A 23,769-nucleotide genomic window follows, 5' to 3' on the forward strand; every position below is an offset into this window, starting at 1 on the left:
AGAAAATTCCCATCTTGCTAGCATTGAAGTTACAGGAATTATTAGACATACCGAATAGTCTGTATTTTCGAGAGCATGTTTATAGAATGATATAAGTATTATATAGAATGATATGCATGTTTATATATAATACTTGATATATTGTTCACTGGACATAGAAATTTGAAATTTTTATGATTTTTTCAACATATTTAATTAAATGCATAAAAATTCAAGTTTTTATTGATTTGTTAATGAAATATGCCATTATACGTTAAAATGTGAATGTTTTAATGATATAACATATCTAACATGGAATTAAATTCATGAAAATTTAAATTTTCAAGTTTTCTTAAGTCAAGTATTAAAAAAAATTGGCTACCTAATAAATTGAAATTTAAAAACCAAATTAATCGAGTATTGAATTGAATGCATGAAAATTGAGTGTTTCCATGAAATATTGAACAAATACCGAAACAGAAAATTCGTGAAATATTTGAACAGAATACTTTTGAAAATTAGATTTTCTTATGAATTATGTCTATGAATCAAATGAATGATAATATGTTGTTTTTTGTTGTTTTTTTTTTGGGGGGGGGGGCTACGTTAAAGTTTCTTGAACTGATTGAACCTTTACACGCTGATAATTCATTATGGAAAATTTGTATACAAATCCGACTATTTCTCTTTTCCAAGAATCGGCTTCGACTTCACAAGTTCCATGACTTATGGCTTACTTAGATTTTTAAGCGAAATTTATCACGATTATAAATAAACGTAATACTTGATATGTTTCCTACATCATAATGAAAAAATTCATTTACTTCCAAAATTCATATAAAACTTTCCAAATGATTTAAGATTTTTTCCTTCAACATATACATCAATTTCTCTGAATTATTTTTAGCAAATCCAGTGTTTTAAAACTCACAAATCAATCTGTAATCAATATTTTATGGTTTATTTTCTATTCTTTTATATTTATTACATTCATTTATGTTCATTAATTTAATATTAATCGGTTCAATATTCATTATATTTTATTATGATGTTAAACTATAACAATTCAAAATAAATACTTTACATCATTAATAAAAAAAATAAATCTAAAAAAAAAATTGAATTAATTAAAATTCATGTGAACCATACCAGACCAGAATTAAACGTTTTCGTCGGTTCCTAGCCTTTACAGACTGTCTTCCGACCAATTGCCCGGATTGACCATTGCCACCGTGAACCATGGATTGACCCGATCCAAATTGCCTGGGATTGACATACGAAGGAAAAGACAAGTTTGTGCTTGGTGTCAGTAGTGTAGTATGTGTATGTTTAGAGAGAAATAAATCTTAATGTCAATCCAATTGGGTAATTTACAAATCTTTGAATTCAGAGCGCTCATCACGAAACATATTTACTATATTCTGAAGGAACATTTGTGTCATTAAGAGGGAGAAGAGTAGCTGATGTTGCGTTACCCAAAAACCCCCACGGATAATGTGGCATAATTGCGAGATGCTAATCAGAGATTTGTGTTTACAGAGCGCACGAGTCATTTTTTAAAAATATCGTTCGTTCATTAAATAATGTAATTGTGCATTTTGCATGGTTGCACCGTCTGCGCATACCTCTCAATAGACAATCCTCTTATGTGTTGTTACTTTAGTGCGGGCCTTGCAATGCATAACGTATACATTCATAACTATGCGAGCAAGACTAATGTCTTTAACATTGTAAATATCAAACGTTTCGGATGGAGAAGAGATTGGACAAGGGATTTTACATACAATTCTGTGATTTCCTTGTCGACAAAAATTTTAATTAAATGTTTTTCTGGACCAGAAAAAATCTGTTTTTTGAGGGTAGTTTTTTCGCTAACCACATTCAAAAATATATACCGATTCCTCCAATGTTTTTTATTAATTTTTAAACTATTGGCAAATTTATGGGACACCCTGTAAATTACTCGATAGAGAATTCTCTTTCTTATCCCAGTACACAAATACTCATACGCATACTGACGTACAAAACACAGTCCTTCATAGACCTCGCTGGGTCCATTTGTAGTCCCACCATCAGCCCTTTGGACTGAGCATGGGAGCAGCATTTTCATTCTTTGGTCTGGCTCAGATAAAACTTTCCAATGAATTTCAGATTATTGCTCCGTCATACGTCAATTTGTCTGAATTTTAATTAACAAATTTTTAATGTTTCAAATATTTTTGTCAAATATTTTGTGTATTATATAGTATTAATTTTCTTTTTCTTTCGCGATATATGCTTTCATTGGGTCACTGTATTTTCGTTATATTTGGCATCCATATTTTTTATAAGCATTTTTTTTCCATCACCTCGTTGGGTTATTTGCCTGTTGTAGTCTTTGCGTATTTGTGTTTGTATTGTGCTAAATATAGTAATGTTAAAAAAATAATAAAGTATTGAATATTATATAAATTAATATTTTTGAATTTTTAATAAACTAAAAATCTATCGCAATTTTATGCCGTAATTATTTAAGAGATACTCATCATCCCCGGCCCGGCAAACATAGTTCGCCATAGTTCACCATTTTCCGCAAATAGATCAGTTATAAAACTCGAACTAATTTAAACTTAAGTAAAAAAAAAATTCATTATTTGATCAAATAATTAAATAAGTTACTCTAAGATATTCTAGAATGAAGCCCATGTAGCTTAAGTCTAAGTATTCCCTTAGGCTGGATTTTCAGAAGAGTTGTCAAACATTAAAATTCCTTAACGCAGTTGTTAGCAGTGCGAGGATCAACGTCCTTTTCTTTTATAGGTGCTGATTCCGACAAATCCTAAAATCGTAGCTGATTCCGAGGACCCTATGAAGCAGTGGTGTTCTTAACCTTTTCCAGCCCGTGGCCCTCCCCCCTTTGGACCATATTTTCTTCTCGTGGCTTTCTCGTCTCACCCACCTGGGCCCCCCCCCCACCCTCATACAGAGGAGCTAGAATCTTTCTAATTATTTCAAATTATTGAATTGAATTTACTCAGAACTAAATTTGTAATAAGCACAAAGTTTGTAATTGAGATCAATCTCTGTGACCCTGGGCCCAGGCACAGATCCAGGAGGGTGGTGGTTGGTGATCATCCCTCCCAAGAGCCGAATTATATGGGAAAAATAGGTCTATGTAAAATATGGGACGATCAAAACCTATACAAAATAAATTGCTTCTCCTAACATCATTATAAGTCCGCACCTACCCTAGGCTAGAGTTCAGTGCGCTTTCTTCTTACGGGGGGGGGGGGTTCTATGCGTAGCCGTCTCACTATCGTGGGGTCCCCGGGCAAAGTAATGTTCGGTGCGCCCTACACTTAGCTGGAAGTAAGCATAACAGCTTCCATATTTATACTCGGAAATCATAATACCAGATCTCATCATGTAGGATCCCTATGGACACGAATAGGCTACTCCAAAACCATGCCAACTTGGGGGCATGTGTTAAAATAGGCCTGGTTCCACAGACGGCTCTGCCGTATTCTGAAAATAATCACACTTTCCGATCAACATATTTAACTTAAAAGCTTTATTCCTTCACATCTCTCTTTGTAGCCCCTTCACCACTTGCCATGGCTAATCCCTAAAGCCCAATCCGCACTTTCTCGTGGTTCAGCCTGTAAGTAGCCATGTTTAATATGTGATGAACGGACACGGATGGGCTTCCTCCAACCCGCACTGAAAGATAGTCGGAAGAATTGATAATCCTTTGTGAGAAATACCAAAATTTACACCAAAATAATCAGCAGTAAATTTCGATCAATGGAAAACAAAACAAAACGATAGTATACAACCGATAAAAGGACGGAACCGTGTTACTTTACCCTCTGCAAAAGGATACTCGATAAATTTTCTACGTCACACACAAACACGAGCGTATTAGCTGTGGTAGCTCCTCCGCACAACTCAAAATTTAAGGTTAATCATTTTTCAACAGTGTAGAAAGGGAGGAGTGAGAAATTCATCGCCATCTCTCCCACACCGTTTACAATGTGTATCCATCTATCCTTTTCGCCCATCATCCATGCGATTATCATATTGCGTTCACCACAGTCAGAAAAGATACAACACTTCCCGAAGATTTGTTGGGGGGGGGGGGGTCCTAGAGTTCGAGGGGAGGAAAGGGGGCCTTTAAGTGGTGTTGAAGCAAAATATATACAGGCGAAGAGGCGGAAAGGATTTTCATTTTCCAAGGGATTCCACCACCTTTTCGCACCGTTTTAGAAATCGCGCTTTGTGGAAAATTGCCGCAGGAAAATTGTGGGAAACGAGCACTTGGACGGCGTTATGTGTTGTTGTAAGGTGCATATACACACACACACATATATATATATAACCGCGTTTTCTCTCGGTGTAGGCGCGTGTATTACAAGCACTAACAGCACCACATACAATTAGGTTGCCGGGTACTATTATTACGTTCAGCGAAGCCATTTATCAATAAAGGGAAAAGCAAAGGACATGGCTAAATATATATTTACTTCAGTGATGAATGAAGAGGAAGAAGAGAGTTTTGTTGCACGGGGAAGAGTTTTCTCGACGTGGTTTTTTTGTTTTTATTCTTATATATAATATATTCTATTTCATTTTATTTCACCTGGGAATTGATTTTCGGTTACGGTTGAAGAGCATTAAGAGAGCAAAGAAATGAAAAATTTTCCAGGAAAATAAACGGGATTCAGACGATTTCCTCTTTTTTATTTTTGGTTATTTTTCGTGTTCCAGAAGTTTCAGCTAAAATTGGTGCTGAGTTTGTTTTGATTAATTTATTTCTGTATTTTATCTCAAATAGAATTATTGCAGTAGAAGTGTTCACCATTACGTACAATATGAACGCGTGTAATTTCACCTTTTTCCTCTGGTTGAAATGTTTCAGTTTTTTCATTGATTCCTCGTGGCGAATCCTGGAATTGACATATTTGCTTCATTTAATACAGAAGTTTTCAACCTATGGGTCGCGACCCAAACTTGGTTCGCAGTGACTCCTGAGATAGGTCATGAGAGCCCACTTACATCCCAGGATTAATAAAAAAATTTCTTAAGTTATGGAAAATGCTTCCAGAACTGATGAAAGATAACTTTAGAATTAATGAAAAATAACTTTAGAATTAATGAAAAATAACTGGAGAATTAATGAAAAATAACTGGAGAATTAATGAAAAATAACTGGAGAATTAATGAAAAATAACTGGAGAATTAATGAAAAATAACTGGAGTATTAATGAAAAATAATAGGAGAAAATTTAAAAAAAATTAATGAAAGTTAATTGAAAATTAGGGAGATAAAGATTCCGATTTGATAAAAATAATTCTAAAATTAATGAAATAATGAAAATTATATAGAGAGGAAATAATTTCAAAATCAATAAAAATTCAGAATTTATGAAAGAAATAATTTGAGAGTTATTGAAGGTTGTATAAATAACGTGAGGTCCCTGAGCACAGGCAATGTAGGCCCACCTGTTGACAACATGGACTGGGTTTTACTAGGTTTGAAAACTAAACATTTTCATATAAACTAAATATTTTGTTGATCAGAAATACTTCCAGGAAGTTTAAATTTTAGAAACAGTTGATGGGGTGATTTGATCACGTTGTTGAAGTATTTAATTTGAGGCTGATATAATTACTTAACGGGGCTGATATTCGATTCAAATATATCCTCTACCCAGAATATATTTGGGAATAAATTAATATTCCTTGCTGATATTAAAATATAAATAACTTATATTTGCAGATTATCGTATATTGCTTTATTATCGTTTAAATACGTACTCTACCTGGAATATAGGTTTGAAAGCTAGTATTAAAATCGAGATTCTCTGTATCTTTCAGGTAATATTATCTTTTACGTACAATTAGATCGAACCTTTCGACTGAGATATACCCCAAAGCATTAACATAATGCATTAATTAATTAATTATTGTGGCTGGGAATCGATTAAAATTTTTAACTGGTTAATCAAAAAATTTTAGCCAATTAATAGATTGATCTATCGAATTTTAGTCGAATATTTTCAAATGTTAATCATTCATAGCAAACGCAGAAATGTCCTCTCCACTTGTCAATACAAGATTCATTTAGAGACTGATTATTTGTGGAGATGAAGATTACAAGGAAGAAAATTCATTGCTGCCCCCATCGGGACTCAAACCCCAGTCAACATATATATATACGCTCCAAGGTTGAAACATTCTATCTGCTTCCATATCTTAGATGGTAGAGCACTCGACCGGGGTTCGAGTCCCCGTGGGGGCAGTAATGAATTTTCATCTCCACAAATAACCAGTCTCTCAATGAATCTTGTGTAAACGCAGTATATATATATATTGGTAACTATATAATATTAATTGATGCTATAAAAATGTATTATATTCATTTCACGCATATATCCACTGAATGCATATTATTTTAATAGGCCGAACATAATTTTGTCCAAAATCTGTAATTTCTTCACTTGGATCTTGTCAAACCTATTTTGATTTTTCATACCGCTACTTTTACCTCAAAACTGTTCACAAATGGTGGGGGAAAAGGAGCCGAGATGTTTCCCTAATAAAACTGTTATTCAAAGTGAAGACGATAAATTTTGGTCTTTTGTCTCCAAAACTTCCATAAAAACTCGATTTGAAACTCAAATATCACTAGTTTTCGTAGAATCGACATGGGGAAAAATTTGACCAAAATATTGATTCAAATATTTTGAAATGTGATCATGCATAGAAACGTAATTTTTAAGACACATATAATCGGTTTTTTTCAAACAAATCAAGTTAAATCATAAACGTTTAATAAAAAGTTTAATCGAATTTTGATCGGGCCGATTAACTCAACTAAAGTTTTTAACTGTCATTAACAATTGATCGATTAATCGTACGAGCCCTAAAAATTATTAAATTATAATATTGAACATTTAGGGATTTTTAAGTTTAGATATTTAGTTAAGACTGAGATAAAATATTAAACTCTTTTGTGCAAAAAAATGCGTAGTAAAACAAAATATATATATTTATATAATAGTTTTGCTTCCTCAGATACAAACTGAATAAATTTCATTTACAAAGCCCAAAATACTCTTAAATAATCCAAAATAGAAGAGGTTTTTCTCATTTCAAAAAAATTAAACACTACACCGTTATTGAAGATGATACAACATGTAACTTATTTTACACGTAAACTACGAAACCTGATCTGAAGCTCACGTAGAATAGAAATTCTTTAAATCTATCTGATCAATTACATATTTGAAGGCAAAAAAATATACATATATAATAGTAATAATAGACCGCAATATAAGGAAGTGTATCTTGCAAAGATGGCCTCGGAAACTTTAATAATTCGAGAGTTATGAAATAATAAAATAAAATTTCATTCAAAAGTTATAAGGAAGTCAAACCGCAATAATCAGCTGCTAGTCAAATTTCAACTCTCGCGACGGGATACTTGATGGATATTATGGGAGTTTCCTCTTTTTTTTTCAACAAAAAAAATCTAGATGCGAGGATATTTTAGACTTGGGGTGGGGAAAAGGTCAACGAGATCAAATCCACCCGAAAGATGAAATTCCTATTACACAATGATTGAGAGGAAAAATAATAATAAAATATATATATATATTTTTTGTACCAATCTCGTTTTCAGACTCAAAATATTACGGTTACACGATCCGAAAATTTCTCAGATCCGTCATGTATATTTGGTAAAATGATGTTATGGCAATGAAAACTAAGACGGTTGCCTACTTTTAAATAGAAAATTGGCTTTTCAGAGAGATGGACTCTACACGGAGCTGAATCTGTATAACAGTGTTTCAGACTATATAATATACAGGGTGTCCCATAAATTCGTAAATAGTTTAAAAAATTTTTTAAAAAACACGGAGAAATTTGTATATTTGAATGCGGTTTGCGAAAAATTTATTTATTTATTTATACAATATTGTTGGCCCTAGGACGTATACAAGAGGATGCGATTGAAAATGACAAACATATTGTTTGATATTGGACAAAAAGCTAGTGATAGTGGGGGATTGGACAATAGAGCTTGGGAGTTTGTTCTATCCACCAATGGTATGAGGAAACAAGCTGTATTTAAAACAAAGTGAGCAAAAGTAGCTTTTATTTTAAGGGAATGGTCGAGTCTTCGAGAGATGTAGGATGGTTTGGCTAAGATACCAGCAGTATCTATGTTGAATTGACCATGGAAAATTTTATATAGCAGTGTTAATCGAGAGATGAGGTGAAGAGCATAGAGAGGATCAGACCAGAATCAAATTGTTTGTTATCCCCATGCCCAGCTCTTGGCTTATTGTGGGATTACAAACGGGGCCAGTAAGGCCTATGATGAGAGAGCGAAGAAAATAGACTGTATTTTTGTTAGTTATTTGGTGTGTGTGTATGCATGTGTTGTGTATGGAAAAGAAAGCATGGTCAAATCCAGGTCATGGTTCCACAGCATTTAGCCTCAATGCAGATAAATCACTAAGAAAATGCCACTACAACTCTTCGATGACACGTCACTGTTGGAAGGAGAGAGGTCCAACCCCACATATTTATCTTAGCGGTAACTGCATGCGTCGAAGTGAAGTCAATCAGAATAAAAGAATGGTGGTAAATCAGAGTCCTGTAAAAGAGAGGGTGTAAGGTTATCAGCTCATTTCTGAATTTTCCTGTTACTGGCGCTTACATAAGGTTTTCCTTTTACAGTTGGCATTGGTGAAGTTGTTATACCTCATCCACGAATCGCCGGCTGAAGCATCATGAACATTTCGGACACAGAAGAGACTGACAAAATTCAGGTCTAATCACTCACAATTTGCAATTTTTTTTTTTTTTTTTGCAGTACTCTCTGTCGACAATAAGTTGAACTAATTTTTTTTCTGAACCAAAAAAATCCCCCTTCATAAGAATAACTTTTTCGCAAACAGCATTCAAGAAAATTGTTTTTATACTGTTTACGAATTTGTGGGACACCCAGTAGTTATCATGTATTTAGTACTATTCTACGGTCAATTCAGCATTTCGTGTAAAATTACGTCTGTTTTGTGTTAGACTGATTTAATTAAAAGCCAAAAATTTGTTTTTGCTTTTTTACTGTTACGTGAACTTTGCGTATTGTATGCAAAGGTGACCCATTTCCTCTCCCCCCCCCCTCCCCTCCACATCATTCGCTGCTCCAAATGTACTCTTTACATATTCGCTGGCTGGCAAAACATCTATTCTAATCAATGAGAATCTCTTACGCTTGCTTTGTTCAGGGATCCTTCAAGCCAATATAACGGCCCCTGTCTTTCCCTAGAAACCTACCTTTACGTCAGTTTTCCCCAAAACATTTGATGTCACGGACCCCCTTGTAATAGAAGTCAATGTACCGCGGTAAATCTCTCCCCTTCCTCCATTAAATCCAAAATGTAATTTTTTTTTATAATTTAAAAGCAAAAATTGAAAGAAAAACGCGCAATTTTATAATAATACTGAACGTGTTATTTATTCACCGAAAGTAAATAAAAATGGGTCTGTAGACCCCCCCCCCCACCCTTAATAAACTACTCATATAACGTCGATGGTCCCGCGGGCAACAGGTTGGAAAATACTAAAATGACAGAACTCACGCGGTTCTTTGTTTGGTAGAAAAAAAATTAGAACTAAATGCATTTTTGAAAAATTCTCGGAACTGGAAAATTGTTCCTTAAAAAAGAGGTGAGCTTGGATTTTACACTCAATTTAAAATCATTAAATTATGCTACAGTTACGAATAAAAACTGTGTATAATAATTAATCCGGAATCAACCTCCATTTCAGTACATAAGCCCTTAATTCTTTCTATTGAATTTTCATTACAGCATTAGTGTACATTTTTTTTCTCAGTAGCAGGGACCATATTTCCCTATGATTACGTTTTGGGAATGGTCAAAAACTGGATTAATTCTTCGAGGTGCGTGTGAAGGATGAATTGCTTCTTAGAGAGATGAATAATGTAACACACAGAGCATACTGTGTTGAATATGATGTCCCTGGATTGTCTTCTGTTCTTCGTTACAATAAAAGCTGAATAACCTTTTTCAAGACCTTATAAAATCTGAATTCACTCCTTCAGAGGCCAAGCAGAAATAAAAACCCTGAAAAAATCTATTTAAATTTATTTGTTGTGCTAAATTGCACCAATGCCCTAACAAAAATACCGTTTGGGCAGAATTCTTTAATGGGGCTGGAATTTGTGCGGCCACGCTGGGTCATATGCGTTGGCCAGTGCTTTTCAAAAGATGGTCCGTGGACCCTCGAGAGTCCCCACGAGGTTGCTAAGGGCGGTATTCACCGACATGGTTTAAACCTGTAGTTACAATTTTTGGATAAGAGATCAACATAGATTGGTTAAAACCCTGAATTTAACCAATCCGTGTCGATCTCTTGCCGATCAAAAAATTGTGACTATAGCTTAAACCATGTCGGTGAATACCGCCGTAAGGGGTTCAACGCATGCTGTTTTATAGCAGAAAAGGAAAATAAATGTTATGAGCGATATTTTTTTTTCTAGTTAATCTCTAAGGGCATTTTGCCTGTTGTAGTCTTGTATTTGTAATTGTATAAATTCTTGAAATCAGTATATTCACGTACTTTTATTGCCAAAGGTTATAATACAAGTTTCAAAAATATTGGTCAAGCGATATGCCTTTGGAAATAGAACTTCAATTTCAGAAAAGACACGATACTCCTATCTGACATCGAGGCAATCTGGTGGCCACTGGTTGGGAATCAGTACCTCATTCGTTTTCAAATATAATTTTCGACCTGAAATATCTCTCAAGGTCCTTGGGTGCTGCGGCACATTCATTGTTTGGGAGTCACTGGGCTGTGTAAAATAACGCAGTAGGGAGGGGAGGGGAGTCCTTGATACCCTTCGTGTACGTTCTTAGTGAGAAACACGGCAATAGACATTATAGAAAAGAATTCCCCAACATATTGAATTCATACAAAAACATCCTTTTCCGATCATAATTGATAATAGATAGCATCATGGCCCCCCACAAGGGGTGGGGTGACAAAGATCCAGCCGTGGGGCCCGGGAGGATTTTAATCATTTTTTTGTTTTTTCACGCTATAAATTCATCATAAAAGTGGGGGGGGGGGGGGTCCGTGAAAGTTTGGTCGGGGGTCCCTGAAAGATCCCAGCCTAGAGGCCCTGCTTCAGAATGTGGGGGGCCATGATCGGTTATTGGACATTATTTTCAACAATAAAGGCGCGATTATCTTCACCTAATGTATGTATATCCGTCACCCGTAGGATATATAAATAGATATTGATAGCAATAAATAAATAAATATTAAAAATTCAAAAAGAAAACAAGACGAAAAAAAATCGGCATCTTTCAGTCACGTGGGAAAAATACATTCAAAATAAATAAAGCTTTAAGAAAGCAAGAGAGCGAGAGAGAGAGAAATGATGGATCACCATAACGTGTGTCAAGATCTCAACAATTTCTTGAGTAAGAGGAAAGAAATTGCCCAATAGGGGAAAGTAGAGAGAATATTCCATATCATGTCTTATATACTTGACTGACCAGTCACGTTGATTTTTATATCGTCCATCATACACTTGACTTGAAGCATAAAAATTATACTTCTCTTATATATATTTTTTTTTAAAAAAACGAGTTATCGTAGATTATAACGTGGGTTTTTATGTTATTTTCGGGAACAAAAATATAAAAATAGAATATATATATATAATCGTAATTGGAGGCGGGTAACTGATATCACACATACAACATAAAAACGACAACGCCTATCTTTTGTGTGTAAGTTTTCTGAAATGAACGGAATTACAATAGACGTCAATTCAAAATGCCATGCGCTGTGATGGATTCTTGACTGTATAATTCAATAAACACCTCATGTTTCCATTCTGTAGTTATATATTTTGATAGTAATTTCCAATATTTTTCCGCCATTATTTCCCATTGTAATGATTATCTCTGATTTTGAGTTTATTATTATTATTTTTTTTATCCTGCCCAGTGATATGCAAATGCGTATTCTTGGATTATACTTTTATTGGGGAGCAGAGGTTGTTCAGGCCCCCTCCCCCCCCCCCCCCCGAAATTCGGAAAATATGCAATATTTCGGTGGAAATATTGAAAGAAAATACCCTTTTCATGTGCTATTTTGACCAATCTCTGTTAATTTAAAGGTTTTTTGAAGTAGTGGTAACTCAAAATTTCTCAAGAAGAAAATTATTGTGCCGATTCCCAAGCCTTTTGCGTACCCCTCCACCCCTCCAAAGGTTTATTCTGCGTACGCCCCTGATTCAAATGACAAAAAAATTATAGGAAAATGTTTAAGACTATTTACCTTATTGATATGATAATAATAAGACTAGTGTGTGTGATGAATACACAGTCGACCCCGATATAATGATGACAAATTTGACGATCGTACCACGATATAACGGTATAATGCATGTATGAACTATCATGTATGGTATATCATTTTGTGCGATTTATCGTGTTTGAGTATTATGCATAATCACCGGTAAAAGTGATTTAGTTAAGGATATTTATCAAATTTACCAACGACGCTTAGGTGCTATACATAATCTCCAGCAAGAGTGATTAAATTTAAGGAAATTTATCAAACTTACCGGAATGCTCTACAATTTTGTATATTAACCGGTTATTATATATAATAATAACCGGATTTATCACATTTACCGTAACAACTACATTCTTAACCTGGAAATGGTCTAGGGAACCCTTGAAGCAATCTCTATGAGCTAAGGAACCCTCGAAACACTATTCATGACAATCCTCTAAAAACTATTCGGACAGCTATTCATTACAATTTCTAGTAGAACCCCCTGGTGATGTTCTGGGGAGTTCCGCGGAACTTCGTTTGAGAAACGCTGCCTTGATATATATTGCCACCTTACATATGAAATATTGGATGTTGGATGACGTTTTGTCTCTGTCTTCACTTAAATTCATTAAATTTCATGAAAAAAAAAAGTCATCATCCAAATATACATAACGTTAGAATTGAATCAAATGTTCGATTCCCACACCTGAAATTCGAATATTTTCTTCATGAGAAATTTCAATCTTCAAAAGAAAAATGGAATTTTTACCTGTAATAAGGATGATAACCCTGCGGCGGCACGTGCAGGTCCATGGGCAGTGCCCCGTAACTTTCGGGCTGCATGCCGAGGCTCTGTAAGTGTTCCGTCGTCGTGTAACAACACTGGCAGGATGCCGCCGCCGCCGCTGCGGCCGCCACTGCGAGAGCGGAGGACGTCGTCGTATGATGATGTCCGACGAAAACCGATCCTTGATGCTGCTGCTGGTGCTGATGATTCTGGTGTTGGTGATGGTGCTGTTGTTGTTGTTGTTGTTGGTGCAACTGGTGCTCTTGGTGATGATTGTGGTGGCGGGTGAATACGCCATCGCCTCCTCCACCGCCACCACCGACAACAATGGTGCCACCGGCGGGCGGCGTCGGCAACAGCCGGGATAGGCCCGATTCTGCTGCCGCCACGTTTTTATCTTTTAGTAACTTGAAATGTTTCTGTGGCACACGTGATCACTGTGGTACCATACATATACCAAAAAAAAAAATCCTTTTGTATAAGCCGGAAAAAGAAAATTAATCAATCAAGTCCAAAAAAATCATTTCAATCACAATCCCATGACCAATACTCAAATCAAAACAGTCCGGTACAAAACAAGTCAAAGACACCGCATAGCCGTAGAATCTATCACTTCAGATATGTACATGACCATAAACTTATGAAATTAATTTTTCTGTAAATTAAAAAAATGGTCATTTAATTTCCTCAAGTTCAAGAAAAATGCACAACATACTCTCGGTGACGACGGAACCAGGAGTGCCGCGGAAATTAATGGCACGAGCACCCCCCAGAATCGATTCAGAAATCAGTCATCCCACGTAAAGTTCGAGACGAGCACCCCCAATGGTCCGACTCCCCCTTCCGTACACTTGTTTCCACTGAATTCTGATTGATTTGCGCAAAATCTCGATGATATCGTTTCGGGATCGTGGATAAGAAAGCTGTCCTAGAGATCCAACACGTGTCTCGTTGGTATGGAATGCCGCAACAAAAAAAAACAACCAGCCAACCCCAACCAATTCCATCCGTCGGATATTTGTGCCGGAGTTTGCCGCGGCGAGTATGCGACACGATCGGCGCCGGGCGAGCCGCTGCCAAACAAACCCCCGCCGCCACGATTGTTTACCACGTTTAGGGTTGGTCGATCCGCTCGGGAAGGTTGAGATGTAACTCAGCCAATCGGCGATGAGGAATACTCCTTATTATGCTTGACGCGAAAAACCTTCTCTTTTCTCTGTCTCTCGCATGTGTTGTGTGTGTGTGTGTCTTGCTACGTGCGTTGCCGAGAGGAAAAAGCATGTCTTGGAAAACAAAAAACTCGCGACGCCTTCCTCTCACGTCGGGCAGCAAAAAATCGAGATTCACGAATCTTCCCCCCCCCCCCCCACTAAACACAAATACACAAAAAATACAATAAAAAATACAATCTCCGTGAGAATTCGTAAGAAATCGTGAGCGAGTTCACCGAATTAACAACTCTTGCGAGGTTTCTACTAGATTTGTAATTTTTGTTTTTCAATTGAATATGTCTTTTTTTTTTCTTTTTTTTTTTGCAAAGTAATTCTGGGAAAACTAAGATTTATTTTCTCGATATTTCTAAATTTGAAAACAAAAAATTATTTAAAAATTTATTCATATATTGTGATTGGCTCGCTATAATGAAATTTCTTGAGATATCCACCGTGGTCCTTACATTTGGTTTAAAAAAATACAATTTTATGTAAGTTCATTTTATGTTGCGAAATGAAAATGCAATTCACAAATAATTGATTACGAATATTATTATTAGAGCCTGTGATAGTTCAATCAAAATGCTTTTTTTTTGTTTTTTTTTTTTTGCCTATTTTCAAACTTTTTGTGGAAAAAATGAATTTTCGAATTTTTCCTGCTATAAATACAAATACAACGCCAAAACAGGCAAAATGCCCAACGAGGTGGCTGAGAAAAAGATGCCCCTAACAAATATGGATGTCATATATTTCAAAAATACAGCAACCCAATTAAAAACAATACAGTCAAACCTCGTTAGTGCGTCACCCGGTTAACACGTCACTCCACTTACCGGGTCACGTTTTTGGAAGTCCCAATTGTCCTCAGGCAGGGATTGGCACAGCTAAGGCTTACTCCGTTTAACGAGCTACTCCGCTTACTAAGTCATATTTTCGCTCTCCCAAGAGTGACTCTTTAACGAGGTTTGACTGTATATACACATGATGAAATATTATACAATACCCATAAAAAATACTTATGGTTGTCTTATTCTAAGTATGGATCGAGCTTCTCGATTTACCCCAACATGTTTATCGTATTTCTTTTTAAACGTGTCAATTATGTTACAATTTACTTCCTCCGGGGGTAAGCAATTCCATTTATTAACAACCCTACTAGAGAAAAATTCCCTGCGACACCATAACCTTGCATTGTCCCTCTCTAATCGATACTGGTGTCCCCTTGGCCTATTTTGACATTTAATTCAAGTTAATTCGTGAATTTCAAAGGCCGTATTCTGTAGAACTCGAATTTTTTTAGTATATTGAGAACTTCAAAAGAACTTCTTTTGAAGTTCTCCAATACGCTCTTTTTTGAAATTCCTAATTCTCATCATTAATTTTGTTATCGGAAAGGCCCCCTTCCCAACCCAATTGAAACGGCAAAAAGTACAATAATAACTGTAGAAAGATTCATTTGATTAATTATTTCGAGAGTTGTTGGAAGTGCCGACCGCTGACGTCATGGCACGGTCTACAACACCGTAAAACAATTACCGGACACCCTCGACGATACCAGACCCCGTATATATTTTTGGAAGCACTGAAAAACCAAACACAACACTACAGAAGTACTCAGACTGTCAGGTACACACACAGTTAAAAACTTCCAGCACAACTCACTAGGTATCGCCCATAGATGGTGATAGACCTGAGTTGTGCTCGGTTTGAAAGAAAGACCCTATGGAAAAAAGTTCCACGGATTGAGATCCGGCGAACGTGGAGGATAAGCAACCGGTCCCGCGCGTCCAATCCACCTACTTGGGTATGCAACATCGAGGTGATTACGTCAGATATGGTTTGCGAACCCACGAACGCATTCAGCGATCAACTGACATCCACCTTTCGTCTCCTGTGGACTCAGAGCCTGCATGCGTTTTTCGCGATTTTCACCCTCTCAACGTGGTTTGCGACACCATGTTCCATTGCAATTTTTGTTCCACTAACAACCCTCTGAGTTTGTCGATCCCTTAACGGAACATCCTGTATATACAGCTGGATAATGACTGTCCTAAAAAACATCAGTTGACTTCATGTCACACACAACACACAGCGCGAGAGTGGGAAGTTGACAGGGCTCCGGTTTCTGGGCCATGTTGATCTTTTTTCTACACCATAAACACACTGCAAACACCCATGGCAAATTATTTTAGATTCATATTTTTTACTCGATTAAATTGATGAGAGTCGTTTTTCCATGCGTGGAAAAGGTGCGGCCACTCCGGTCCCGCGTGCTTGAAGGAGTCCCGCATATATGTGTGGTAATATAAATTTAAAAATTTATATTTAAAATTTCTTTACAACAATAAAACAAGATATAGCTGGTGTTTTAGTCATAAAAATGGCAATACACATATTCGTAATAGTTGAGAATTATTCGTAATTCAGTAGAACCCTCCGAGCATTTTCTATACGGGCTCCAATTTTGGTAATGGTGGCCCTGAAGTGACATAATCCTGAGCAACCACGTTAACTTTATTTTTAGCATGAAATCAATTTATAATATATGATTATTATCCAAATTAAGCTATAATTGAAACAGTAAGTGGAGAGTGAGTGCAAACAAATTTTTTTAGCCGGTTTTCGGGCCCTTAATATATCTTAGCTTTTTGTCATCTTTCCTTTAGTTATAAATGCTTTTTTTAGTGCCTATTTCAAGCATTTTTAATGACTGAAGTTCCGGGCTCTAATTATTATAAAATATTCCGAAATCAGTTGAAACTACATTTCAGCTATAATAGTTCTGAGTAGTTAACGAATATATATTCGTAGAATACACGAGAAAACTAATTTTATGGAAGTTAATTTTCATCCTAGAAAGGCAATTCTACTAAATTGAAAAATGCGCTTTTCGGAAAATTTATTCTTAAAATTAATATTAAAATGATTAGAGAATAGAAAAATAAGGAAATACAGCTTTTTACAATATAAAAACAATCAAAAAATCTCCGTGAGAATTAGTTAAAAATCGTGAGCGAATTCACACAAAATTGACTACTCTTGCAAGGTTCTGCAATAGAGATTTGTAATATTTATTTATTTTTGTCTTGATAGTAGAAGAAAAGTTATGATTACAAAAAAAAATTACTTCAAGATTAATTTATACGGTGATGGTTCGATATAAACAGTGGCGTATTTGCAATGGCTTCGTGGGCTATAGCTCACAGAGGGGTGGCGAATTTGAGGAATGGGGAGCCAATGAGAATTATCAGAATGAGAGAAGAGCGGCAGAATTTGAATAAATTCCAATAAATCAGCCTCTTCCAAGATAGCAAGAGACTAGCGCAGCGAGTGAGTGATCTATTGAGTTTGCTAGCACGTCTGTGAGCAAAAGAGCGATATAGGGAAAGCAAGAATGTGAATGGCTGAAAAAGTGACCTAGAGCGTGTGAAAGCATGTGAATGACCAGAAGCATGTGAATGACCAAAAGCATGTGAATGACCAGAAGCATGTGAATGACCAAAAGCATGTGAATGTCCAAAAGCATGTGAATGACCAAAAGCTTGACCCAGACTCTAGGTCTAGGTCCTAGACCATGTGTAATAGCGTAAATGATCAAAAGAGTGACCTATAAAACAAGGAACCATGCCAGTAAGCGACCAAACGAGTGACCTAGAGTGTGTGCAAGTGACTGAGTGACCAAAACAGTGTGCAAACACGTGAATGACTAAAAGATTGGTGCGATTTAGAGAGAGTATGTGAGCATAGGATTGACGAAAAGAGTACGAAAAGAGACACGAATATACTTGCAGGAGTGGGGGAAGCCAAATGTGTTATAGCACAGGGTGGCGAATTCCAAGAAAAAATAGTCAAGGATATTTGACTAGAATGGGAGAAGGGCGGAAAAATTCGTGTAGCCCACGGGCAGCAAAACCATAAATGTGCCTCGGGCAATGCCTTGATTAAATATAGAAATTAAATCATCTGAAACCTGCCTCGATGATTTTGCAGGGGGGGAGAGGAGCCTCCAATGAATCAGACCCTCCCCACCCCAGGCTGACACAGTCGGCCCCGATAAGGACATAATAATTCTAAATTGAAACTATACTACAAAAGCTATTTTATTAACGCCGGGAAATTATAATAAATATTTTTCTCATCTTTCCTTTCGGTTATCATCTCACCTCATCTATAATATTTCATGGCTGGCTCGTTCAGGTGAAGAAATATCGCTTCTTTGACGTCACAATGAGTTTCACTTTATTATCATTATTTAAGATGATTATTTACGATATTTTCTTTTCCCGGTTAGGTTTGTATGGTCTGATTTGAGCTTAGCGTGTCTCGTAAATTGCGAGAATATTAGTTGGGCGGTCCATAGGCCCTGTTTGCGTGAGAATATGCAATAAGAAATGAAAAACTATTGAGGAGAACATGTATGAGGAGATTAGATCTTTTCTTCTGTCTTTTCCTTTCTATTTTACTCTTTATTGATTGATTATTGAATATTTGAAAAGAAATTTCAGTCCAATTTGATGTATTCTGTGCCTTTATTTAACAATACATAAATTATTTCTTTCTTATTATCAAAACTATTTCAGGCCGGAATTACGCTATAGAAGTTTTATAAAAGTTCATTTATAAAATTTGAAAAATTCAACCAGTAAGACTGTTGGTTGCATTTGCTCGAATGTAACCTAAGAGCTTTGGTTGGATTTTTCAAGTATTGTTTTTATCAAACTTTTACAGTGTAATCCCGGCCTCAGTTAGGCCGAGATTACACTATAAAAGTTCGATAAAAGTCCTTTTATAAAACTTAGGAAAAACAACCAATAATCGTATCAATTACATTCGCTCCAATGCAACCAATGCTCTTATTGGTGGCATTTTTCAAGTTTTATAAAAGAACCTTTATCAAACTTTTATAGTGTAATCCAGGCCTTACATGGCAATTTAAAATTTCATGCAATGACCGAATAATTTTTATTAATTTCAATCATTTGTTTTACATTAGTTTACATAAAATTTAACAGAAAAGTATTTTTTTCGCTTGAGTTTGCATATTTCATGATAACTTTTTCAAACATACAGTTATAACGTTGTTATGAGTTCAATTCGCGCCTGAAAGTTACTCGTATTATGTGAAACTTGTATAAGGCCTTTCAAGATAATGAAAATATCTCTTTACTTCGTTCTTCATCCCAGAATAATAATTAATATTCATGCGAAATTTAGCATCATACAGCACATTATGTTGAAAAGAAGTGATATTTCCTCACAAATCAAATGCAGTACAGTGCAAAACACAGTGCGAAAATCGCAGTTCGATCTTTCTGGAAGCAACTGTGCTTTATTACGTCAAACGAACTTTTACTCGCCTGTACGTGCTCTTACGCTCATATAAATGTGGTTTTACTCGCTCTTTCAAATGGCGCTTTTACTCGTCTGTACTCACTGTTACAAATAAGCTGCTGAGCTTGTAACTTGAATATTTTTTTAGTAAGTTGGAAAATTTCGAGTTAATATATTTTTGCTCGTAACACGCAGCTCCCTCTTTCTCTTTCTCTCAAGTTTTAGCATTTCTTTGTGAATATATTTTGCTGATAACTTGATAACTCATGAGTTGCAGCATCCTTTGAGAGTACTTTTTTGCTGATAACTTGAATTACTCGCATGTTAAAACTTTCACTCATAATTTGGTATCTCACAGGTTGCGGAGTTCATCATTTGTCAATTTGCTCATAACTTTGTAACTCGCGAAATGCCGCCTTTTTTGCTTATAATTTGAACTACTCGCATATTGAAACACTTTCAGCGAATATTTTAATTTTACTCATTATTTGGCTACTCGCAAGTTGCAGCATACATTCTTTGGGAATATTTTTGCTCATAACTTGGTAATTTGCAAGTTGTAACATTTCATGCGAATATTTTCTGCTCATTCATTGGAATTACTTGCATATCGAAACACTTTTAGCAAATATTTTAACTTTCCTCGTAACTTAAGAATTTCTCGCTAAATTGGAACATTTCCAGCAAATACATTTTCACTCGTAAAATCTCAAATTCCTCGCAAGTTAGGGCGACTTCAAGTGAATATTTTCCACACAGAACTTCGATTACTCCCAAATTGAAGAAATCGCAACTATTAGCCTATATATTTGCTAGTAACTTGAATTATACCATCGAGTTTGAACATTTCTAGTGATTTTTTCCCCCTTTTTTCTCAGATAACTCGTAGGTCAAAACATCGGTAATTCACAACGCCACAACACACAAATCATAACGGAAAATTGATTATAAATATAGCGTCGATATTTCAAATCCAACAACTTTAAAATAACATATCCCCTCAGACATACATCTGAAAATTCTTCGAACACTCGAGCGTTTTCAGATTTTCCAAGAAAACAGTTATCGCCAAATAACCACTGGTCAAAGGCAAAAAAAAACAATATGTGAAAACAAAATCGATCATCTCGATAATAACAATGAGATAAGCGAAAAATAAATCATCATATCTTTCAGAAGATCTCAGAGAGACAAGCATCCAAATCTTTCCTTTTCAACCCTTTCGGGAACAAGGTACAGGTGTTGGGGAAAAGTACCCGAGGATGAATAAATGTATACGTATGAAGTAGTACTTTCGCACGAAAAAGTTGAGGGGGGGGGCGGCGATGTACACACATGCGTATGCTCAGCCATTGCGTGCTTCTCGCATATCAGCAACTCAGCTTAGGATCTCTCTCGTGTGTCAGTGATTGTTTTAAATTGTAGACATCCATCATTTAAAACAGCACGTGATCGCAATACCGATATCCATACGCAGTATATGAGCCTCCTTTTTTTCCACGGTGGATTGTGAAGTCAGCGAGAATAAATCATTTCTCCAGCGGGAAAAACCGGAAGGAACAAGAGGAACAAAAAAACCGTATAAGGGAAAACTATTTTTCTGAGCATATCAAGTACAGTATTTAATGTAGTTTGCGTGATAGAAACTCTGAAGATTCGATTTCCTCTCGGCATATAATTAAGATGCGTTTCCCAAAAAAACAGAAAAAAAAGATTAAATTTCCGCCTTTCATGTTTTTTTTTACATGTAAAATCCAGTATCTTGAAAATTAATTAATTAACATTACCCTATAGACTTGTTCTAGTGGTTCTAGAGTACCTACTTTATAGAGAAAATGTATTATTTTATCCGTTTTGTGTGTGACCCCCCCCCTAATAGACTCGTCCGGGTGGTCAAGATCATGCTGTAATTAATTTCACTTTCGTATTAATTAATTAATTTCTTTTTCTTTGATAGATGGGATTTGTACGAGAGTAGTCCCCACGCGTGTAGTTCGTAAAATGCATGTACTGATGCAATTTGCATTGATATGTACCACACGGGTGGCCTGTTAACGTTACTCGTGATGCGTGTTGGCTCGTGTAGGAATTCGTTAATATTGAAGATTTATATGTACATCAAGACTTTTTTGAAGGGTTCGTGTAACCTTGGGAATGTGTCAGTAGAGTTTTTTTTGTTTTTTTTAGGTGGGTATGTTGATGCGATGGGTGATATTGTATTAGGCCGGTATTACACTGTGAAAGTTTTGTAAAAGTGCTTTGATAAAACTTGGAAAATACAACCAATAAACTGATCGGTTGGATAGTTTGAATGTAACCCATCAGCTTATTCGTTGTATTGTTCAAGTTTTATACAAGCACTTTTATAAAACTTGTATAGTGTAAGGCCGGTATTACACTATAAAAGTTTGGTAAAAGTCCTTTTATAAAACTTGAAAAATGCAGCCACTAGGGACACCGGTTGCATTTTCTAGAATGTAACCAATAACCTTATTGGTTAGATTTTTCAAGTTTTATAAAAAGGATTTTATCAAAATTTTATAGTGTAATACCAGCCTAATACCGGCCTTAGATGAATAAGATTTTATAAAACAGTGGTGTAAGTTTCTTTTAAGATTCAAGGCTATTCTTATTTTATTCGATTTGAAATCAGAATCTGTATTTTAATCAACTTGGTAATTTTATATTCTACCTGAGGGCCGTATTCACCGACATGGTTTAAACTGTAGTCACAATTTTTGGATAATGGCCGTATTCAGCGACAGAGTTTAAACTACAATCGCCGGTTATAGGATCAGCGATCGACACGGATTGGTTAAAATCCTGAATTTTACCAATCCGTTTCGATCTCCAATCCTTTCACCTGCGATTGCAGTTTAAACTTCGTTGGTGACAGTTTAAACTTCGGCCGTAAGAGTTCAACATAGATTGGTTAAAAACCTGAATTTTTAACCAATCCGTGTTGATCTCTCATCAAAAAATTGTGACTGTAGTTTAAACCATGTCGGTGAATACTGCCCTGAGGCATGGGATGGGAGGTTTAGTTTGTCAGCTTTGTTTTCCTAATATTCAATTAAATTTTCAAAGTTTTTAAAGATTTTAAATGTTCCGCTACGTTTCCAGATATTTTTGTCTGGAGGCGTGTTCTTGTAAGTTGGGTTGATACAGCATTTTTGCTGAATGTTTATCTGAGCCAGGATCAGCGGTGTCAGCTTGAAAGCAATTTCACAGAGTTAGAGATTCAAATGACAAGGCTAAGGTCAGCGTTATCTATCGGCGAAAATTTCAACTGCATTTTCGCCAATTAAAGTCTAAAATTCCTGACAAAAAATTTATAGTGTAAACCGGTAACAATTTACTCAAATTTTAAGAATTTTTTTAAAAGTCTACTTTTTTTTAAAAGTTTACTGGGACCTTTGCCCAGTCCAGTGGATCATTCGCCGGAAATTGCGTAGTTTCAATTTAATTTCAATAACACATATATCTTCATTGAACAACCATATATCAATGAAAAAATTCACCCTAAACAATATCCTTCTATAACACTAGAACGATGGTGAAAATAGGAAAAAAAGTGACAAAAATTACTTTTCTTTACTTCTTAAAACAGTATCCATTCAGTCTCTTTGACTTATTTTTACAATTCTTGTTCATGTACCAATTTTTTTTGGAATTTTGGACAAAAGGACTTGTTATGACAAAGAATAATCCCGTGTGTTACGCTATTTTAAAAAGAGGTTTGACTATGATTTTGTGAGCTTTTGTAATTCATGGCTTCATTTTCCACTAGGCAGTTCGCTGACAAGGCTTGAAGTATAATACGCTTGAGAAATTTGTGAAGAGATGACGGAATCAAAAACCGTGAGAATAGCCAATATCGCCTTGTGCACTGAATGAATTCATTTTGTAGATAAATCAACAAAACTTAGTAATAGAGTAATGAAATTTCATAATTTCTGGTATTTCATAAAGTAATGACTGCTCACAATCATCTAGCAAGGCCACTATGCTGGGATCTTTGGTGGGGACCCCGGAGCCCTTCCACAGTGAATTTATAGTTTGAGGGCTCAAAAATGATAAGAGTCGTTT

General features: G+C 35.7%; 1 protein-coding gene across 2 annotated transcripts in view; it reads right to left on the reverse strand.

The window, feature by feature from the left end:
- Positions 1–13,435, reverse strand: part of LOC149088524 (protein trachealess-like) — a 294,081-nt gene extending 280,646 nt beyond the window's left edge. For both annotated transcript variants that reach the window (XM_089248058.1, XM_089248056.1), the window contains exon 1: positions 13,121–13,435. In XM_089248058.1, the coding sequence (XP_089104184.1) occupies positions 13,121–13,194 (74 nt within the window). In that variant the 5' untranslated portion in view covers positions 13,195–13,435. The remainder of the gene's footprint in view (positions 1–13,120) is intronic.
- Positions 13,436–23,769: the final 10,334 nt, after the last annotated feature.

Source organism: Pholcus phalangioides, unplaced genomic scaffold (genome assembly GCF_987345545.1).
Source record: "Pholcus phalangioides strain wild (caught in Gottingen) unplaced genomic scaffold, Ppha-v1.0 ptg000003l_1, whole genome shotgun sequence".
In the NCBI taxonomy this organism is placed as follows: Eukaryota; Metazoa; Arthropoda; class Arachnida; order Araneae; family Pholcidae; genus Pholcus; species Pholcus phalangioides.